Consider the following 20,590-nt stretch of genomic DNA (forward strand, 5'->3'; position numbering starts at 1 on the left):
GTGGGTGGTTAGGAACCAAACTTGGGTTCACTGGGAGAGCTGTATTCCCTCTTAACTACTAAGCTAAACCATCTCTCCAACCCCATGTTTCTTGCTCTTGACCCTGTTTGCCTTGATGAGCATGCTTCTTCGTTCGTTCGTTCCTTCCTTCCTTTCTTCCTTCCCTCCCCCTCTTCCTCTTCTCTCTCTCTCTCTTTTATTTATTTATTTTTTTTGTTTGTTGAGACAGGGTTTGTCTGTGTAGCTTTGGAGCCTGTCCTGGAACTTGATCTGTAGACCAGGCTGGCCTCAAACTCAGAGATCTGCCTGCCTTTGCATCCCATGTGCTGGGATTAAAGGTATGTGCTACCTCCCATCCTCTCCAACACACACACACACACACACACACACACACACACACACACACACACACACACACCCCTACCTGCTGGCTGATGAGGATGCTTCTTAAAAGACTAGATGATTTTGCAAATCATCCGTGTGTTCTGCTTCTCTTTTATTTTCATTTGCATCTTAAAACTTCCTTGGGACCATTTAAATTCAAGCTTCCGTGTTTTAAGAAGTACTTCTCAAACTGGGCTTCCTGGAGCTTTAGGGGTTTCACAAAGCCTTTAAAGGGTGGGCTTCATAGATGTGGGAGTGGTAGATAGCTGGTCTCAGAATGTTTCTCCCACACACATAAAAAAAAAAAAAGCTTATTATCTTGGATTTCTATGAAGTATTTGCCTGAGAGAGGCAAATAAATGTGACAGTCACTATCAAGATCCATGTGCCAGAAAGGAGAAAAGCATTTCTCAGACAGCAGAAAAGACCCATTGAGTGGTTGTGGGTCCTCTTCTATTTGTGGGTTCTCCTTGGTTGCTGTTTCTGTTGCTTGAGATCTTCCACTTGCTGTGGGCAGATGCTGCTCCCTCATCTTATTCCTGACTCATGGCCCACCTGGCTTTGGGCAAAGCTCTGCTCTCTCCCTCTCTCTCTTACCTGCTTCCTGCCCTGACTTCTGACAACATTATGTTTCTTTACTCTGCTTTGGTTTCTTGACTGTATGGTCCCCTGCTTGTCCTGATTTGGATACCAGTGTCCTGAAATATTTTCTGTCCTCCTGGATTCAGATCCTACCAGGGGATCCTGCTCTTCAATGGCCACAGTCCTTCTAGCACTATTTACTTTGAAGCTCATGTTTGGGTTCATCAGGGTTAAATCAGGTGTGGTGATCCAGTGATTTGAAGGAGATAGTGATTTGCACTCATGGAAGCTTGGCTTCCTTGGCACTTTCAGATTACAGTGTGGGAAAACTTAACTGTTCCTGTCTGTTACACACAAAGAAACTGAGGTTGAGACTTGTATGATTTGCTAAAGACAATGAACTGGAAATACACCCTGAGTCTTTTGACTCTAATTTCTGGATTTGGATGATTATAATTTACGAATTTACATGTATGAGATTAGAAACAGGTTGGTGGCTAAGGAAATGGGGGAATGCACAAACATACAAACACACACCACACAATTTTTGGAGTACTGGTCATTGAACCCTGGGCCTAGTACATGCTAGACAATCAGTCTGCCACTGACCCATAGCATCAGCCCAAAGAGCTGGGAGTACCTTGGCTGGAGTATGGTTTTGTTGGAAACAGCTGAGAGATAAGAAAAGAGCAGCGGGGACAGCCACAGAGGCCCAACATTGGAACCTAGCCAGGTAGAGTGCAGAGAGGCCTCAGAGGCACCATCCCCAGAGTGGCTGTGCACCCCTTAAAATTAGGCTGTAGAATTGACCTGCTCCTGCCTTTGAGAGATATTGGCTGAGGATCCTATTCACTCTGTTGGTCTACACCTTGAGTTTCTAAGCACTATCCTTGCCCTATGGCCCTGAATGCCTTCAGGGTAATTCCAGAGGAACTGCGGTTCATTGTTCTCTGGGTGGGAAAGAGAACTGTAATGATGGCTGTGGGAAGCAGGAGGAGGAACACTCTGCTTGGGAGTTCTTCCTAATCCTCTCTCTCTGGGTCAGCCCTATATTCTCTGCTGCTCTGCCTCCTCTCCATCTTGATAAACTAGTGGCTTTGGGACACTCACTTCATGAACACCTGAGAGATGATTGAGGAAGGGAATGAGTTAGACCCACTGTTCATTCATACGACTTACAAAACCTTTAGCACCTGGTCCCTGGGAGTTGACGATCAAGTCTGGCTTGGCAAAGTGGGTGGGTGGATAGTGGGAGCAGTTAGTCTTGATTGATGTGGGCATGACTTAAGGGTCGAGTTGTCTTTTGAGAATTTAACATCAGCAATAGAACCTAGTTGTTTTTTGTTTTGTTTTTTTAAATCACCCTGTCTTTTATTATCTCCAAGGGCTGGCAGGGTTAGACAACTCAGACTCCAGTAGTTGAATGGTAGAGTGTGTGCTTAGCATGAGTGAGGCCCTGGATTTGAACCCCAATACTGCAGAACAGTCTTTCTTCTGGGATGGGCCCTCTCCCCACTCCTTTGTACTCCACTGAGAACCCTGATGCTGGAATCAGGAGACAAGGCTGTGTTTATACTCCATTACCCAACTGTCAAGTCGCTTGGCTTTTCTAGTCCTCAGAAAATAGTGTGTGTGTGTGTGTGTGTGCATGCACATGTGGAGAAACATACAGGAATTGGTTCTTTCCACCATTTGGATCTCAGGGATCCAGCTCAGCTGATCAGGCTTGGTGGCAAGTGAATGAAAAAGGAGGGCATGACTGCTCCAAGGTGAAGTTGAGGTTTATTGTAGATATTAGGGAGAGTACAGCCAGAGGTATCTGGAAAGGTCTGAACTGAACCAGGCCATGAGGGGAGAGACAGAAGGGAGAGTGAGAGAGGGCAAGAAAGACAGGGAGCAGAGAGCACCTGGGAACCAAGAGACCAATAGCAAGCCAGGAAACCAAGAAAACGCCTAACCAAAGTGGCTGAGTTATATAGGGATCAGGCTGGGGGGGGGTAGCCTAAGTCCAGTCCCTGGGAGGGAGAGGTTTAGTGTAGAGGGTGGGGTGAGAGGAGCCACGGGTCTGGAGTAAGTCTTGTTTGGGGTCTCTTTGAGACCTAACAGCAAGCACCTTTACCCGTTGAGCCATCTGTTCAACCCCCGGGTTTTATTTATTATTAATTTGTGTGTATGAGATGTGTGTATAGACATGTGTATGGAAGTCAGTTCTCTTCTCCCACATTTCTATGGGTTCCAGGCATCCAACCTCAAATTATTAAGCCTGCACAGCAAGCTCTTTATCCATTGAACTGTCTTGCTAGCTCCCTCAATATTCTAATCTAGAAAATGAAACCAAGATTATGTGTATTTATATATCTATATATATCTATATCTATATAGTGAAATTATCCTTTAAAGAAAATAGCTGAAAGTGTAACAGTGTCCACATAGCTTTATGAATCTATCTCATGGTGTGATATTTGGGTCATTTGGGGATTATTCTCTCTTGGCAGTGAAGAATTGGAAAGGGTTGAATCAACTTTTCTATGCAGTGTTGGCTATTGTTGTTGGGATGTTACCAAACCCTGAGACACTATCTGAAAATATACTCCTCTAAATGGGGTTCCTAGGGTGATAACAGGGGAGCTCTTATGAGGTGCAACCAGGCCCAGGCAAGTTCTGGAAGCAGGCCTATCTGCTGGTGACCTAACATCTCTGCAACCTGCCCTGTCCTAAGAGGTGCTGAGTGTTTGAGGAGTTGTACCTTCTGCCTGGGAAGAGAGGCATATTCCTAACACAATTGCAGGAGAACATGTTGGCATAGAATGGACTGGTCTGTAGTTTCTGTGTCTTGTGGATTTACTGTCCCTTGATAAACCCTCCTACATGACTTTAGGCACCTATCAGCTTTAGGCACCAAGTTCCCCTGCCAACACCTTGTTCCTTCTCGCCTGGATGGTCAAGTCCTTTCACAGATTTGATTTCCAGAACAACCCTCAAAGTTAGATGGAGCAGGCCTTATCACCTACACCTTACCTTGAAAAGGGAAGGAACTAAGGACAAAGGAGTTAGATAGGCTGTTTGGAGTCATGGTCAGTTAAGAGAGACTCTTGATTAGAACTGGGGCTCCTATCACTGGCTCAGAGATGGGAGATTCTGTCTACAGTGAGTTTTCTGACAGGGAGTGTCCTCAGGTCTCCATGTTAGTATTGGCAGTGACTCCCCCTGCATAATCCAAGATTGAGGAGTCTCTGCTCTTTCTCTGCATCTTACCCTGAGTGGCTCTGTCCTAGCTTAGGGGAGCCCTTACTTTTTATCCTTCACACTTGTGTCCTAACTTGGTTGCTATGTGGGGAACTCACCTTCTAGCTGCAGAGACTTCTTGGGGCAAAGACCTGTAGTTGATGCTATCTTCACCTGTAGTCCCAGCACTGGGGAGGCTAGGGCAGGGGGATCATGAGTTTAAGGGCTGCCTGAACTGCATAGTGAGGCTCTCTCTCTCTCTCTCTCTCTCTCTCTCTCTCTCTCTCTCTCTTTCTACACACACACACACACACACACACACACACACTCAAGCTACAGCCCAGAGGTAACTCAGTCTCTGGCCTTGAAATCTAGATTTCTTTGACTCTAAAATTCCCCAAGGGGTTCTAGAATGCTGCCGCTGCCAGGGTCAACACCTACTGCTCTGGGACTAAAAGAATCAATTAGTTGCTTAGAGTACAAGGATCTGCGCATCTGGGTGTGCACTGGAACCAGGGGAAAGAGCACTTTTGAAAACACACTGATCCCCTCCCTGGCTATACATTCCAGGCCATGTGAAGCAGTGACTTCCAGTCCTAGGCATCTCTTACTCAGCCCTGGTCTATGCCAGCTGTTGCTGCTGAGGGTGAGCCAACCGTACAAATGTTTCCTTTACAGCTGTCTAGCAGTGAATCATGACTCCCATTTCACAGGCCAGGAAACGGATGCTCAGAGCAGGTAGTGACCTGATCCACATGACCTCATGAAGAAGGCCCTGAACCAGGTCTGTCTAACCTTGAGACCTGTCCCAGTTGCCCAGACCCCATCCATTGCATTATAGGCCTAGTGGAAAATTTTCCCTGATCTCCCTGAAACAGCCGAAGGCAAGGGGAAGGCAGCCCAGGGCTGTGGCTCTCCTTCCTGGTACCCTCCCAAGCCTGAGCAGAGGGCCCTTCCCAAGAGAAGAGAGGCCTCAAGATGCCTGGTGTTGCCTGGTGTTTGGCTCCATCCTAGTTACCCACTCTCAGAGTGCCTCCCTTTGGAGGGAGAAAGATTAGGTCTGTCCCACTCCTCATTCTCACTCCTACCCTGGAGAAACTAAGAGCCAAAAGCACTCACTTGCCGTTTGAGAGCTTGAGGAATTTTTCAGTCACAGGACAGAAAGATGGTTCCATTCCCTTCATCAGACCAAGGAGATCTATATCAAGGTGACCTGAAACCTTTAGCTTTCCTTTACAATGTCATGTTTGTACCCTCCCAGCTCAGGACCTAGTCAGTGCAGCTTGAGGCTGGGAACTGGGGGATTAAGGTGTCAAACCTAACCCTGTACCACCACCAGCATGCCTACTATTTAAAATCCTCAAGTTTCACTTTTCTGTCAGTCAAGTCACTCAGGATTGTGCGAGAACAGTTACAGGAACTCTGCCAACAGGCTCTTGAATATGTTCACTCTAGCCTTCCTCAACCTGCATCAGCCCCTAGTGTGTGGACAGCTCAGAGCCAATACTTGGAGCCTGGATAGCTGAAACTTTAGAGCTAGTGGACAGCGTAATGTAAATTTGGCCCAAAGCCTGGTTCCTAAGGTCCTCTTCTCCCCCAGGGCTCCCTCTGCACCTGTTGTCTCTGCCTTTGTTCCCTGTCAGCTCACGGCACATGTTGGGACAGTGTTGAGTGAAGGGCGAAGGAGGATAGATGAATGAATTTGCTTTTGATGATGTCTCTCAAGTGCTTGTGTGGGAGGCTGTTTAGCTGTTGGTTCTCTGTTTGCTTGCTCGGCTTCACTTTATTTGTGTAAGCCAGTTTATTTAGAAGGTCCTCTCTTTAAAGATTATTCTAGCAACAGAATACTCTAGATGCAATGCCATTTTCCAAGGTTGGGACAAATACCCAGTTTCTCACAACTGTAACTTTTACACCAGACCCACTAAGAAAGTGTGTCTAGGCTTGGATCTAGTGGGCTCCTTATTAAGCCATTAATCAGAAGGTAATAAACATTTCTGAGTTGCCCAAGCAGTGGGTACTTGAGGTGGAGGAACATAGGGCAATGTGGAAGGTGAGAGGAAGGACCTCTGAGGGTAAGGAGGGGAGGGACACTAACAATCCCCAGGGATTTAGATCTGCCCCAGCTCAGGGCCTGAATTGAGAGGAAATATGGGCTGCCTTCAGAGCTCAGGGCTGCTTGGATCTCTGGCATAGACACCATTTCAAGGAGCCTGAGAAGGGTCATGTCTCCTATAACTATCTGAGAAGCTTTGTGGGCAGCTGGCTTTGATGTCTGAGTTTGTCATTAATTCTGTTATGAGTCAGTTGACCTCTCATTATGCCCTGTTACCAAATCTTACAGCTTCCTGTTCACACTATGATGATTATTAACCCTGCCAAGTGGCCTTTACCCCAACCCCATCCTAGTCAGGATTCTTACCAATCTAGCCTATTTATGGGCATTGTGACTTTAGCTGGCAATTTAGACTTGTGTTCTAGCTGAGGCTTTGTAAGGACCAGGCCGTGCCATCCTAACCAAGCCAATACTTTCCAGGGTCTTGGTGTTTGGCTTTGTATACCCAGTAAGATGTCAAGATCTTGTAGTAATAGAAGAGAACGCCAGTCCTGCCCTATCTCAGTCACTGCATGTCATCCAGGCGGGGCCAGCGATATGCCTTTGTGTCTTGGTAGAATAATCGGGTAGACTGTCTTGGTAGCTAGCGATAAGGATTACTTCTCCAGTGGCCATAACTTAACAGTTTGGGCCCGTGTCCCCACAGCGGCCAGTTTGCCATCGTGAAGAGGTGCCGTGAGAAGAGCACAGGGCTGGAGTATGCAGCCAAGTTCATCAAGAAGAGGCAGAGTCGGGCCAGCCGTCGTGGCGTGTGCCGCGAGGAAATCGAGCGGGAGGTGAGCATCCTGCGGCAGGTGCTGCATCCCAACATCATCACTCTGCACGACGTCTATGAGAACCGCACCGACGTGGTGCTCATCCTCGAGCTGTGAGTGGGACGCCAGGACCCATGATGGGGGGGGGGCGGTGGGGTGGGCAGTCACAGGCCCCAGGGCTTACAGCAACCAGAGAAGACGCAGTTAGTAGTAGGCAGTTTCCCTCTGCCTCAGTTATCCTGTCCTCCTCCTAAAATGGGGCCAACGGCGAGGATGAGCTTGCCAAGTGGCAAGGGTATGGAGAGTAATAATGGCCTAACTCACTTTCACTGGATCTTGGAGATCAAAGAAACCAGTGATTCTGGCTTATTTCTTGGCAGAGGAGCATTTATGAGGGTGAGAAGGAGCAGAGGGTAGCTTGGGTAGCAAATGCTGTCAGAGAGGAGTCCATCTCAGAGAGGGAGAATGAACTGAACTTCCTTTCAACTCTTCCAAAACCCTTCTCTAGCCCTTCCCTAGGGAAAAACCATTACACCGGCACTGTGTTTATTTCTTGTGTTATCACAGTGAGAGCTGTTGTTTACCCACCAAACCACCTCACTGGTCAGTAGCTACCGTTTAAAAACCCCAGCTATATCCCTGCATTCACAAGGCATCTTGTGTTTGTCATCTTGCTCAGTCCTGGTTTTAGTGAGTCTTACTAACTCAGAAAGGTTATCTTATATTCACTCTGTTTACCCTATTTCACCCTTATAGTGATACAGTCACAGAAACCCTTAGCATACCCATTTTACAGATCAGAGCACCAACAAGTCAGCATTCTACAGCTGGGAAATAACAAGGCTGAGACTGCTATCTAAGCGGCTTGTGCAGATAGCCACGCACATGGTATATCCTTGTGATGGCCTTGCTGGAAAGGACTTCACAGTGGTTGGTGGAATTTAGTTAGGTGATATCGAGTCTCCAGCTTGGTTTGCCACTCTGATATTTTCCTGAATGAACCCCCATGGAATGAGCAAGTGACATCTGTCAGGTAGTAGAGTCTGAGTCAGGCTATGGCATACGTAACAATAGCCTTATCCAGCCTATCAGCAAGACCCCATGATAAGAGTATTTTGCCTGGGTGGTGGTGGTGCACACCTTTATTCTCTTTAATCCCAGCACTCAGAAAGCAGAGGCAGGTGGATCTCTGTGAGTTTGAGGCTGGCCTGGTCTACAGAATGAGTTCCAGGCTAGAACAAAGGCTACACCTCCCTCCCCACCGCCCCCCATGCTAAAGTCCAACCACCCTGAAAACAAACAAAGCTTATTCTGTAAGTAAGTAGTACATATCTGTCAATCAGCAGAGGAGTGGAGTGTTTGTCCCAGAAATTCTTGATTTTGTGACTGTGGGCAAGTTACCTGTGAACAAGGATGTCTCCTTAACCTGCCCCCAGATTGAGTGGACCACCTGACATTTGAAATCGCTCTAATTTGAGACTTACCTGTACATTGGCAAGATATAAATTTATCCAGCAGAAGAGAATTTGCATCTTCTAGTATTTGATTCTTGCATTGTCAACTCCAGTGTTTAACTGAATAGAATTGCTCATGCTCTCCCCTCTCTAGGGCCCAGTGTCCTTTGTGTTTCACCCAAGGACCCCCTTGCAAAATGGACTAGTTACTATCTGTGCCTCCCTGACCCAGACAGGAGCCTGATGAAGGCCTTCCTTTCCTTCCCCAGGAATGGTCAGTCATGTGGACACTCCACGTGGCATGCACTAAGGCTAAGGGCCACTGGTTAGCATCCTGATCTGCAGCAGATAGTGACAAGTCCATTTTCCTCAGAAGGCCAGAGTCGCTTCTTTAAACGGCTATTTATTGTCACCCCCCCAAGCCCCACCAGAACTGTAAGGAAATGCATCTGTAACCCTTCAGTCCAAACACAGCTACTTTCTCCATGGTTCCTCCCAATCTTTATTGCTTTGTATATAATTTTACAATTTCCTGTTCCACTTTTTTTCTCCAACCAACAAAATTGCATATATAGTTCCTTTTTCCATTTAAATAACTATATCACATTTCATTAAATTACACACCACCATTTCTCTATTGCTAGACATTTGCTTATAATTTTCCAGCTGTTACCCATTCCAAATTTTCCTGTTAAAATTTTTTCTTCCCAATGTTTTCCCCTTTTCTTTTGAATTAGTTATTTCAGCTGAATCTCCAGGAGTGGAGGATTAAGTTAAAGATATAGACTCTTGGTGACTTCTCTTCCAAAGGATGCAGGGACAGGGCAGTGTTTCTATTTGCCCTCAGCCTTGGTGGCTCTGGGTCATTTGTTTAAAAATACATGTTTTCCTTTATTCATCTTTATAGTTATAAATAAGTATCTTATAATTTTAATTGGTGTTTCTTTAACTGCTGGGAAAATGGTCTCTTCCTGTTTGTGAAACCCCAGCATTTGGGGTATAAAATGCTTCTGTCCTGTCTTGAGTTCTCCCAGTCAGGGTTTACAAACTTACATTCAGTCATCTTGTGAGTGCAGATGCACCATGGGTAATATCAGTCCCCACACAGATGCCCCCAGACTTGCTATGCTAGTTGAGTGCGAGTTGTCCACAGTTTCTGTTTCCTTCACTTCTGGTCTGCCTCATTGTGCTTGATATGTCTGACTGAGGACCACTAAGGGTTTATGAAATGAGAAAAGAGCCAAGTTTTCAAAGACCATGCTCAAACCATGTTTGCTGGGTGCTAAGGAGGATTTCCTAAGTGAGGAAGACTTCTGGGAAAGGGAGGACTTCCTGGGGAGAAGGGCTTCTTTCAGGGGAGCAGGAAGACTTCCTGGGGGAGGAGGAAAACTTCCTAGGGGAAGAATTCTAATTTTTGCTTGGTCTTGGTGACTCTTGTTGGACTGATCAGAAGTTTTTGGCATTCAAATCCTCCCTGGACAGTAGGTTTGCCCAGTGGTTGGACATAAGTGTTATTATCCACTTGTTCATTTTTAGAATTTACTTGTTTACTTCTGAGTGTTTTTCTCACACAGCATCTCACTAATGTAGTTCAGGCTGGTCTAGACCTCATGACACTCTTGGCTTAGTCTATTAAATGCCAAAGTATGGTTTTGTAGACCTATGTTACCACATGTGTATGTGCACATGTGTGTGTTCAATATATGTACGTGTGTGTGCATGAATGTGTGTGGAGGCCAGAGGAGGACATCCAGTGTTCTGCAATACCATATTTTTCCCATTTCCTTGAAATATGGTCTCTCCCTGAAACTAGAGCTGGGCTGGCAGCCAGCAGACCCCAGTGAGCCTCCTGTTCCCGCCTCCCACAGTGCTGGGGTTACACAGTGCTGGGTGCATGGCTACACCCAGCTTTTTACATGGGTGCTGAGGATTTGAACTCGAGTCCAGTTGCAGAACCATTGCTCTTACTCACGTGTACATGGAGTTTCAGAAGCTTCCATTCATACCCACTAAGCCATCTATCTCCCCAGCCCCTCACTTGTAGTTTCAATGGGCACTGTTCCCAGCACCCTATTTAGCAGCTGGAAACAGGGTCTGCTAGGTGCTTCCTTTAATTTCTGCTAACGGGGCCAGTCCTAGAAGACATGCCGAGCCCTGACTTCTCTTCCTTTCAGCTGTCTTTATCCCATCTGTGGCCGTAGAAGCACCTGTTTCTGGTCATGGCAGTTGAACAGAGGGGTTAGGAAGGATTCTGTTGTCTGTATAAGTTGACTTCTGTATAGCATAAAGACTACACTCAAAATCTCAGTAGCTGAGCTCATGCCATGTGTGAAGAATACTTCCTTGCAGCTCTAAATGCCCCAGGTCCTCCTGGACTCCAGGATGGCAGCAAGTGATTCCCTGGCAAATGCTCCTAGGGAGTGCTGATGCTTCCTAGTTTCCTGGGCCCTGGCAGCTATGGCAACATTGTTTTTCCATCATTGCTGATGGGGATCATTTATATACATGTTACCAGAAGAACTCTGGAAAGCATCTCACCAGGTGTACTAACCTGCCAGTGAGAAGGGGTTGACCTGAGAACACTATTACAGAAGAGGGCAGCCAGACGTTAACCTTTGTTCTTCATATTGACATTGGAGAGATTTGATTTGGGGTATGAACTGAGAGAAGCTTGGAAGGAGCCAGAGGGTGGTGGTGCACACCTTTAATCCCAGCACTGGGGAGGCAGAGGCAGGTCTCTGTGAGTTTGAGATCACCTTGGTCTACAGAGAGAGTTCCAGGATAGTCAGAGATGTTACACAGAGAAACCCTGTGGAAGAGGAAAAGGAGGAAGAGGAGGATTGGAAGAAGAAAGAAGAGGAAGAAGAAGGGGTGGGAGGAGGAAGAAGAGGAGGAGAAGCAGCTTAGAAGGAGATGGGAAAGGACCTAGGACAAAGGTCTTAGACCTGAGAGGCTCTTGGTTAAAAACTATGTTGCCAGGTTTGTAGTGACGTTGCTGTGTCCTCATTCCCAAGTAACTTGGGCTTCATGATGTGGAGAGAGTAAAGTTAAAGGGGCATATGGTGGACTTGAACTCAGATGGTCTGGTTTTAAATCCTGGTTCTGTCACTTAGCTGTGTGACACTTAGCTTGCTCTCTGTTTCCTCGTGTGATGATGGGAATAGAGAAGTAATCTGCATTCCTCCAGGTGGATATGAGGGTCAAGTGAGAGAATATTCTGGAAGGTGTACTGTAGAAATGGTGAACTTTAAGTAAACTCTTTTGACCTCCTCCAGCGCTGTACCCCTGTGGTGATGCTGTACCTAGTGTTTACTTCAAGGACCTCCCAGCACTGATTCAACTCTGTGTCAGGAGTCCTCCCAGCCTGAGGCGTCCAGGAGACATCTTTTCTCATTCTTGCTTCAAGAAGAAAAGCTGATGTCCTGGACCTTGCACAATGCCCATCCCAAGGTTAAGACTGTGGAAGGACTGGGCCTCCACCCTAGTCTGGGGAACAGACTCAGAGTGACCCTTGCAGCAACTGTCAGGTTCCAGTGCCTGCCCCAAGTCAGACTGGGGACAGGATGCTGGATGATGTCACCAGGAGACACAGAAAATGCTGTGCTAGACTCCTTCCCAGCACCCAGCCAGCCCCTAAGGGCCACACCCACATCACACTGAGCAGAGAGGTCCTGCAGTGTGGACAGCAGGTTAGCTCCGTGAGTACTTATGTTCCCCTCTGGCCCTGTTTCTGTGATAAAAATACCCCAACAAAAGCAACTCAAGGGAGGACAGATTTACTCTGACTCATATTTTGAGGGTGCAGTCCATCATAGCAGGAAAGGTGTGCTGGTCACATTGGAGCCACAGTCATAAGTCAGAGAATGGTGAATGCCAGAGCATAGCTTGCTTTCTCTTTTTTACTCAGTCCAATAGAATTGAATATTGACCATATGTAATTCTAAATTTTCTAGTAGCCACATTAAATAAGTTAAAAAGTAATAGGTAAACTATTTTTTTGTTTGTTTGTTTTTCTGAGACAAGGTTTCTCTTGTATAGCTTTGGAGCCTGTCCTGGCACTCTGTAGACCAGGCTGGTCTCGAACTCACAGAGATCTGCCTGCCTCTGTCTCCCAAGTGCTGGGATTAAAGGCATGCACCAACACTGCCCGGCTTAATAATAATTGTATTGACCCCAACACATACTGATTTTAATATGTAGCCAGTGTGAAGTTGTTAATGAGTATTTTATATGTATATATTTTAATTCTAAGTTACATAAGCTGATGTGGATTTGACACTTAGAGCATATATTTGCTTGTAGGTAGTGCACTGATTAAAGTGAAGAGGATTTCTATTTAAACAGTACACTTGTTCTTAGTGAAGAAATTTTATACTGCACCAGTTTTTGTATTAAAATTAAATTAAAATACAAATTAAATTAAAAATTCAGTTCCTTAGTCACATTAGCCACATTTCAAGTGCTCAGTGGCTAAATATTGTTGAACAGACTATAGAGAGGGCTGGTGATATGGCTTCAACAAATAGAGGTGCTTGTACACAGGCCACAACTTTCATGTGCACTGTTAGGAAGGCATGAAAAATGTTGGAAAGGTCGAATTCTACAGTTTCTATGTCCAATACTTCTTAGGAAGTATTATGTGTAAGTCAAGGACCATGTCTAGACTATCTTGAGCCCATGAAGAAGGCATATTTTATAAAGCCATAGACAGGAAGCTCTAGGAGCCATCTTGCCCAGTCTGCTCTTTTCCAGGTGAGAAAACCCACCGAGGCTTGCCTAGAGCAGGGAAATGAGTTGCCAGGTCACAGCCAGGCAGGGCTAGCATTTGCCATCTGTCTCAGTCCATTCAGATTGTGTTATTCATCCTCCTTACCCCCAAATTAATGTCATCATCTCATCTTAAATATATTATCCCAATATAAATCCTAAGAGGCTTTAAAAAATCTTAACTGATTCCAGCATTAGGATTTAAACACTAAAGGCACACCAGGCATGATGGTGCACATCTTTCATTTTAGCACTCAGTAGGTAGAGGCAGGCAGATCTCTGTGAGTTTGATACCAGCCTGATCTACAGAGCGAGTTCTCAGCCAGCCAGAGCTACAAAGCAAGACTTGTCTATTTTTTTTAATGCACAATTTAATAATGTATTTAACAAATTGAAGTACAGCATTTAAAAATTAGGATTTGAATATCAATGGAATCTAGCCAAGACCATATGATGGAGCCATTTGAAGCAATGGAAGGTCTGCACCTACCAGGCCCTCAACCACTGCACGCATTAACCAGGTACTTCAAGGAGCTTTTCTGTATCGCTTGCAAGAAAAGAAACATTCACTTTCTTAAAGACTCTGTCTTAAAGAACAAAACAAACAAACAAAAGCTAGTGTCTTAGGAGAGCACATCTAAATCAGTTATGGGTGAGAATCAAGGTGATTCATTTGGAGGCAAATTACACTTTAGTTGAAATGGGAACATCACAGAAACATTGTGGTTTTAAAATTCAATGTGGAGTAGGCATAGAATAGGTCTTTCTATCCCAAAGGAGCAAATTAGAAAAGAAAAAAATGAGTGACAGGTCTTGAGTCAGTCTAAGACCTCACAGCTTCAGAATCATTTTGGCAAAGTATTTTGCTGTTCAGGCCCACTAGGGCACACACAGATACTGCATAAAAGCTTTGGGTAACCCTGCCCTCATCTTTGTTGGGAGTGGCCCACACCATAGGCCTCACAGGTTGGAGTTGCCTGGCTGTGGCTCTTTCAGACTAGAACGGAACACATGTGGGCCTACTGGTCTGTAGTCTCCAGGCAACCCCATTCCCTTGGCCTGCTGGGTATTTCTGTAGTGGGTGCTCTCTGCATTGGCCTCCACCCACACCACAGTTCTCTTTCCAGGGGCCACCGAATTCTGAGGCATCCTTTGAAATCCAGGTGGAGGTAGCCACACCCCCACAGCTTTGCTTGGCACAGAGCAATCACTTCAGGCCGGAGCCAGTGGGAGCCACACCTGGTGTGACTGATGAGCATGGAGCTAGAGTTCAGGAGGAAAAAGACCACCACATGAACCAGTGCTGGGCAGTGGCCGGGCTCTTCCTTTGATAGGGTTCTGTCCTCCTGGCCCTGAATGTGGTCTTGGGATGGGAGTGGAGCTCTTCCCCCATTTGAAGTCTAAGGTGACTTGAAGTCATTATCTCACTGTCTTGGACAATAGGCCCTTTATACAGTTGACTAATCTCCCTCATTGTCTTGATGAATAACACCTGGCCTCCCTTACAGGGGTAGCTGATCCATGTAAATCTTATCAAGCAATCCTCAGCCACACCTGTGTTCTCTCCTCCACAGAGTTCTCTCATTTTTTTTCTTCCCAGTAGGAATAGGCTGAAAAATACTATAACTTTTATGTTTTCCTTATTTATTTTAACTAATGATTCTATTTTAAAATTCTGTTCTTTGGGCCAGCAAGATTCTCAGTGAGTAAGGGTGCCTGCCACCAAGCCTGAAGGACCTGAGTTTAATCCCTGGGACCCATATGGTGGAAGGAGAGAACCACCCCCTCCATGTTGTACACACACACACACACACACACACACAGACACACACAGACATACACACACACACACACACACACACACCCCACATAAACACACACACACACACACACACAGACACACACACACACACACAGGCATACACAGTACATTTTTAGAAGTTGTCCTCTCCTTTTACATTTCATTGTGTCCAGAGGAACCAGACTGCTTCATCAGAACGGTGCCTAAACATTTGTTCAGCCAGATATCCAATCTCATCACTCACAAGTTCAACCTTCCATAAGACACCAGCATATGAACAAAATTTGTTGAGGGATATTCGCTTACACCTCGAGCTTGCACTTGTGTTAATTAAAATTAACCTTGAGTCATGAGGCTGTGTTAGCAACTAGCTGACAGAAAGTACCCATAGAGCCTCAGAGGGCATCTGGGAGAGAAAGAGAGACACAGGAAGTAATAGAGGGGTTTGGAGTGGCACAGCCATTTTTGGTTTGGCGAAGCGGAAGCAGGGGTCCTCGGAGGATACAGGAAGGAGAGAAGGTTAGCTAGTTGCTACTCAGCCTCTCTGAGCTCCCAGGCTTTTATCCCAGCCTTTAGATCTCAAGTCTTATTCATAAATAGAATGACAGAGATTTAGTTAAAACTATCTCTAGCGGCAGTGACAGGGCCAGTTCCTGTGGGAGCAGAACTCCCACCAGGCTGCCCCTGAGCGGCCAGGTTGCTGCTAGAGAAGCAGGCAGTAGCTGCGGAGCTGCAATTGCTGGTGGAGATAGCAGTCGATTAAGGCACAGCCACTGTGCTGACGCTAAAACAACAAAAAGTCGGTGAAATTTCTCTGCAATTTTATTACAAGAACGATCTTTCTAACATCAACTGGTGCCACGTTCCTTATTTCCACCTGCCATCCTCATCAGAATGATGTTGCCATCTGTGTTTACCAGCATCATGTTGAGAGCCACCCCTCTCATTTTCAGCCCTCCCCTCCCCAGATGACATTGAACATGCATCTCACAGCTCATCTGGCCTCAGCTGCCTCTTACCTACTTCTGAGGCCACTTCCATATCCTTAGGTTTGCTTTGGTTACAGTATCACCCCACGCAATACAATGTTAGGTTCTTCAAGCAGCTATATAACAAAATGCCACAAACCGGGTGGCTTATCAAAACAAATTTATTTCTTACACTTCTTAAAGCTGGAAAATTCAAGATCAAGGCACCCAGAGACTTGTCTGGGAAGAACTTGCTTCCTAGATGGTGGTCTTCCAGGGTAACTGAAAGGTTTCTGGGGTTCATGGGAAACACTGGGGCAGAATGTCCTCTTGGGTAAAAGATTCAAAGAATTATTAGTGTCATAGAAGACACGTAGACATGCCAAGAGTTTTGAAGAAAATTTGGGTCCACAAGGGCTAAGTGATCTCTGTAAGTTTCAGAGGGGACAGTGATCTCACACTATGTAGTTCACAAGTAACCATCCATGCATGCTTGGGATCAGGCTGTCTCTGATTCCTCGGTGGTAGGGGAAGGGGAAAGACTTGGTCATTTAGTTAATACATGTGTCTATCATACAGGGTGTGCTGCCTGAAGCCCCTCATTGCTTAGAGTGCTTTTAAAGCTTCTCTTAGCAAAGTGAGGGTTATAGTCTTGCAGACAGCCATGGCACCTGTTATTTCTTTCATGGCAGCTGTGAGGGTAGAGACAGAAAGAAATCTGAGTGGCTGCGCCCCCAAACCTACCAGTTAGGACCTCAGCAATTACAAGTCTTTTATTTCATCCCGATTTACTTTATTATTATTATTATTATTATTATTATTAGTTAGGGTCTTGTTCTATATTCCCAGCTGGCCTAGAAGTGGCTGTATACACTGGGCAGGCCTCAATTTTGTGACAGTCCTCCTGCTTTTGTCCATCATGTGCTTGAGACTATGGATGTGAATTTTAATTATTACACCACACTTCACACAATATTTGTAAGTTACAGAGAGCTAAGCAAAGAACAATGCAGAGTGATGCCAGGACTCTTGGCATGGCTCAGTTGGTAACGTGCTTACTGCATAGTCATGAAGACCTAGGTTCAAATCTGCAGCTCCCACATAAAAGCTCTGCATCTCTTATCTCTGCACTGGGAAAGAAGAGGCAGGAAGAGCTTGCTGGCATCCAGTCTAGCTGAACCCATGAGCTCTCACTGAACTAGTGAGAGACCTTGTCCTAAAATATAAGGTAGAGATCACTTGAGACAGACACTTGACACCAACCTCTTGCTCCTACATGCATGCTACATCCAGAGCAATGTGTAAAGGATCATTACAAATGCAGACTATCCCAGACACCAGACATTGGATCTGGATAGTTTCCAAGTGGCAGTACCAAGAGCAAGGGAAATCATGCTTACTTAAGTCTAGGACAATTAGAAATTTGTTTTTAGTGATCTACAGGGCAAAGTTACATTGGAGGGGTCCATGGCAGTGATGGAATGGTGTGCTATGCTGTAGTCTGTGGCTCTTTTAATAAATCTTGGGTTAGGGAGTGTTTAGTTCATTGGTCTGGTGGGTATAATGAATTCTCAGGAGATAATTTTTATTAACACAAATAAATCACTCAGCACTCTCTGCCTTCTGGGTGTATGGGACAGGGGGTATTGGTTTATATGGACAAACAAGATACCAAGTCAGGGGCTAGGGAGAGGGCTCAGCAGGTAAAGGCATTTGCTGCCAAGCCTGACGCCTGAGTTCAATCCCTGGAACAAACATGATTGGAAGGAGAAAACTGACTCCATCAAGTTGTCCTTCGACTTCTGCCTGTGTGCCATGGCATGTGTCCCCACCCTCGCTGACTAACTAATTAGCTAGATGCCAGACCATTCTACTTTAGCATTTATACCCAAAATAGAGTTACTGAGGACGGACTGCTTCTCTATCTAAAATGTAACTCAGGGCTGGACACAGCCTGCTCTTTATAGGGAAAGGGTAATACCTGGAGTAACAGGGGACTTGGGCCTAGAGCATTAGCAGAGGTCTTTCTGGGAACACACTAATAGTGATTCTTGACTCTGAGGTTCAACAGAAAGAGTAAGAAGCAAAGCCAGTCTTTAGTGTAGTTAGATCAAGGTTAGCTCCAGGCAGGACCAGGGGGTTCTATTTTCTAGAGAATCTGAGTCAGATGTAGGACCTGCACCCATCAACCAGACCTCATGACATACAAAACTAACTGGGCCTGGCCCTCCCCACTGGTGTCTTCCAGAGTGTCCGGAGGAGAACTGTTCGATTTCCTGGCTCAGAAGGAGTCGTTAAGCGAAGAGGAAGCCACCAGCTTCATCAAGCAGATCCTGGATGGTGTGAACTACCTTCACACAAAGAAAATTGCCCACTTTGATCTCAAGGTCAGTAAGGGGAATAAAGCAAGTGTTTAGGAAGAAGAGACCCCACCCCCTCGTCACCCATAGGAAGGGCCCACTTCTCACAGGCCCAGTGTCCTCAACTTCAACCCAAAACCCTAGCCTTGAGGGGGAAAATAGCCTGATAGCAAGTGTCCACCTCAGTTCACTTCTCCTGTCAGGCCTTCAGCACATGGGAGCTGGCACAAGATGCTCTTTGGTCAACTAGAAACACTTTATATTTTCCAGGGAGTAGATGATGCACGATTAAAAACAGGACAAAAGCAGCAACAAGAAACTGGAAACAAAACCCATTTCACAAGAGGAAACTGACTGACAAGGAAGAGCTAAGTCATGAGTGGGCAGGACTAGCGGGGTTTGCAGAATTGCCGAGGTTGACTGACACTCCAGACCCAGCACAGTGTGGCCTTCTGTCCCCTCACCAGAGATTATAGATCTCAGAGCCCAAGACCATTAGTGGCCTGTGCCTGTCTCACTCCAAACTAGAGCCAGGACCACTGACAATTTGTGGTAACTGGTGTTCAGGGTTGAGAAAGTTCATCGTGACCATGTATAACTACATAGAGTATGACTGTGGTCAAGGCTGAAGGATTGGTCCCATGAGTAACTGAGCTCAGGCACATGCACCGATAGGTCTTCGCAGGTAGCTGACTTATGGAGGTCTCTTCAACTCATGTGCAGACTCCTGTTTACAGAAGGAGACCCAGATGGTGCTAGTTGTCATTACTTCTTTATTTGTTTTTGAGTCATGGTCTTGTGTAGCCCAGGCTGGCCTCGAACTCTTGATTCTCCAGCCTCTGTTTCCTGCGTGCTGGGCTTACACAAGTACATCACCGCACCTGGCTGTCTATCTAGTGTTCTATGCAGAAAGCCCTGTGCTCTTTTGTGTACTGGGCTTCACCTCTCTTTTCTAAGGAGATTGATGCAGGAGACAGAAAAGAAAGATCAATCATTCTAAGAGTGTAACTGGGAAGCACTGGGAGGCCACCAAACCTGAAGGGCAGACCTCTAACTATCCTGAACTTACAAGAGAGGGCTGCCTGGAAGAGCTGGCATTTGAATTTTCTAAAGAATCGACAGGGATTTGCAGAAGGAAAGGACCGTGTACATGTGTACATGATCACAGTGACAGCACAATTCATTCAATGGAGTACAGAAAAGGGAGTGTGTACAAGATCGCAGAAGAGGCCAGGAAGAGAGCCCGAGGCAGTTGAGAAATGCTGAGGCTGAGCTGAAGGGGTGCCCTTTACCCTTTGCCTCTTGCCCTTTATCCTGAGAGATACAGGGGGCCAGGTTAGCAGGCATATATTTTAGCTTGAGTCCTTCTGGCTGGGAAGATGGATGGGATGGGGACAGCTGGGCAGCTGGGAGCCCAGCACTAATTTAGAGATCAACCTCAGAATTGTTTAGGTGCCTAATTTCATGCACAGGTGAGGGTGAGGCATCACCCACAATGACACCAAGTTTTGGTTTGAGGGACTGATTCAGAGAGAATATGACATGCCCACAATCTTACAGCAGCCACCCCAGGATGTGCACTCTGTTCCCATGCATAGATTCCTGTCCCAGCTCTTATTCTAGCACGGTCCCCCTCCTGGTGGTAGTTGTCACAAAATAAAAGTTGGAGGCCCAATAGAGGGTGGGCAAGCTTTTGGATAGTGGGGTGGTGATACAGCAGGCAGATAATGGTCTACCTGGATTGCATCTGTGGGCAATTAACTTATTTTCTTGGGTCTTTCCTGGCTCCTGGCAACTGCCTCCAAATGGTCTGCTTTTTTCTTTTCTCCTATGGCTGATAGAAGTGGGAGGATTTGCTGTGGTGAAGGGGAGCCTGGGTTGGAGTCAGCCCTGTTGGACTTCATGCTTCATTCTACCATACCCCGGAAGGCACCTGAGCCTTGCTTTTCCAGCCCTGTTGCAGATAGCACCACCTACCTGGCAGAGTTGACGTAAGAGTGAAGCAGTGCTAAGCGATGCATAGAGAATATGTGTTACACACTGTTATTGTTATCTCCCTTCCCAGAAGAGTGGAAAAGAAAACACAACTCTTATTACAATGTTTTGGGCTTTGCTGGACTGGGAAAACAAACTCTGGTAATTCCGTTCTTGCCACTGCTCTGGGAGAGCTGAGACTTG

At 46.0% G+C, this 20,590-nt stretch overlaps 1 protein-coding gene across 2 annotated transcripts in view; it reads left to right on the top strand.

Annotated features, from left to right (window-relative positions):
* Dapk2 (death associated protein kinase 2) overlaps window positions 1-20,590 on the top strand; it is a 117,357-nt gene that overhangs the window by 58,402 nt on the left and 38,365 nt on the right. For both annotated transcript variants that reach the window (XM_051197812.1, XM_051197811.1), the window contains exons 3-4: window positions 6,954-7,175; window positions 18,301-18,439. In XM_051197812.1, the coding sequence (XP_051053769.1) occupies window positions 6,954-7,175; window positions 18,301-18,439 (361 nt within the window). The remainder of the gene's footprint in view (window positions 1-6,953; window positions 7,176-18,300; window positions 18,440-20,590) is intronic.

The sequence above is a fragment of the Phodopus roborovskii genome, unplaced genomic scaffold (genome assembly GCF_943737965.1).
Source record: "Phodopus roborovskii unplaced genomic scaffold, PHOROB, whole genome shotgun sequence".
Classification (NCBI taxonomy): domain Eukaryota; kingdom Metazoa; phylum Chordata; class Mammalia; order Rodentia; family Cricetidae; genus Phodopus; species Phodopus roborovskii.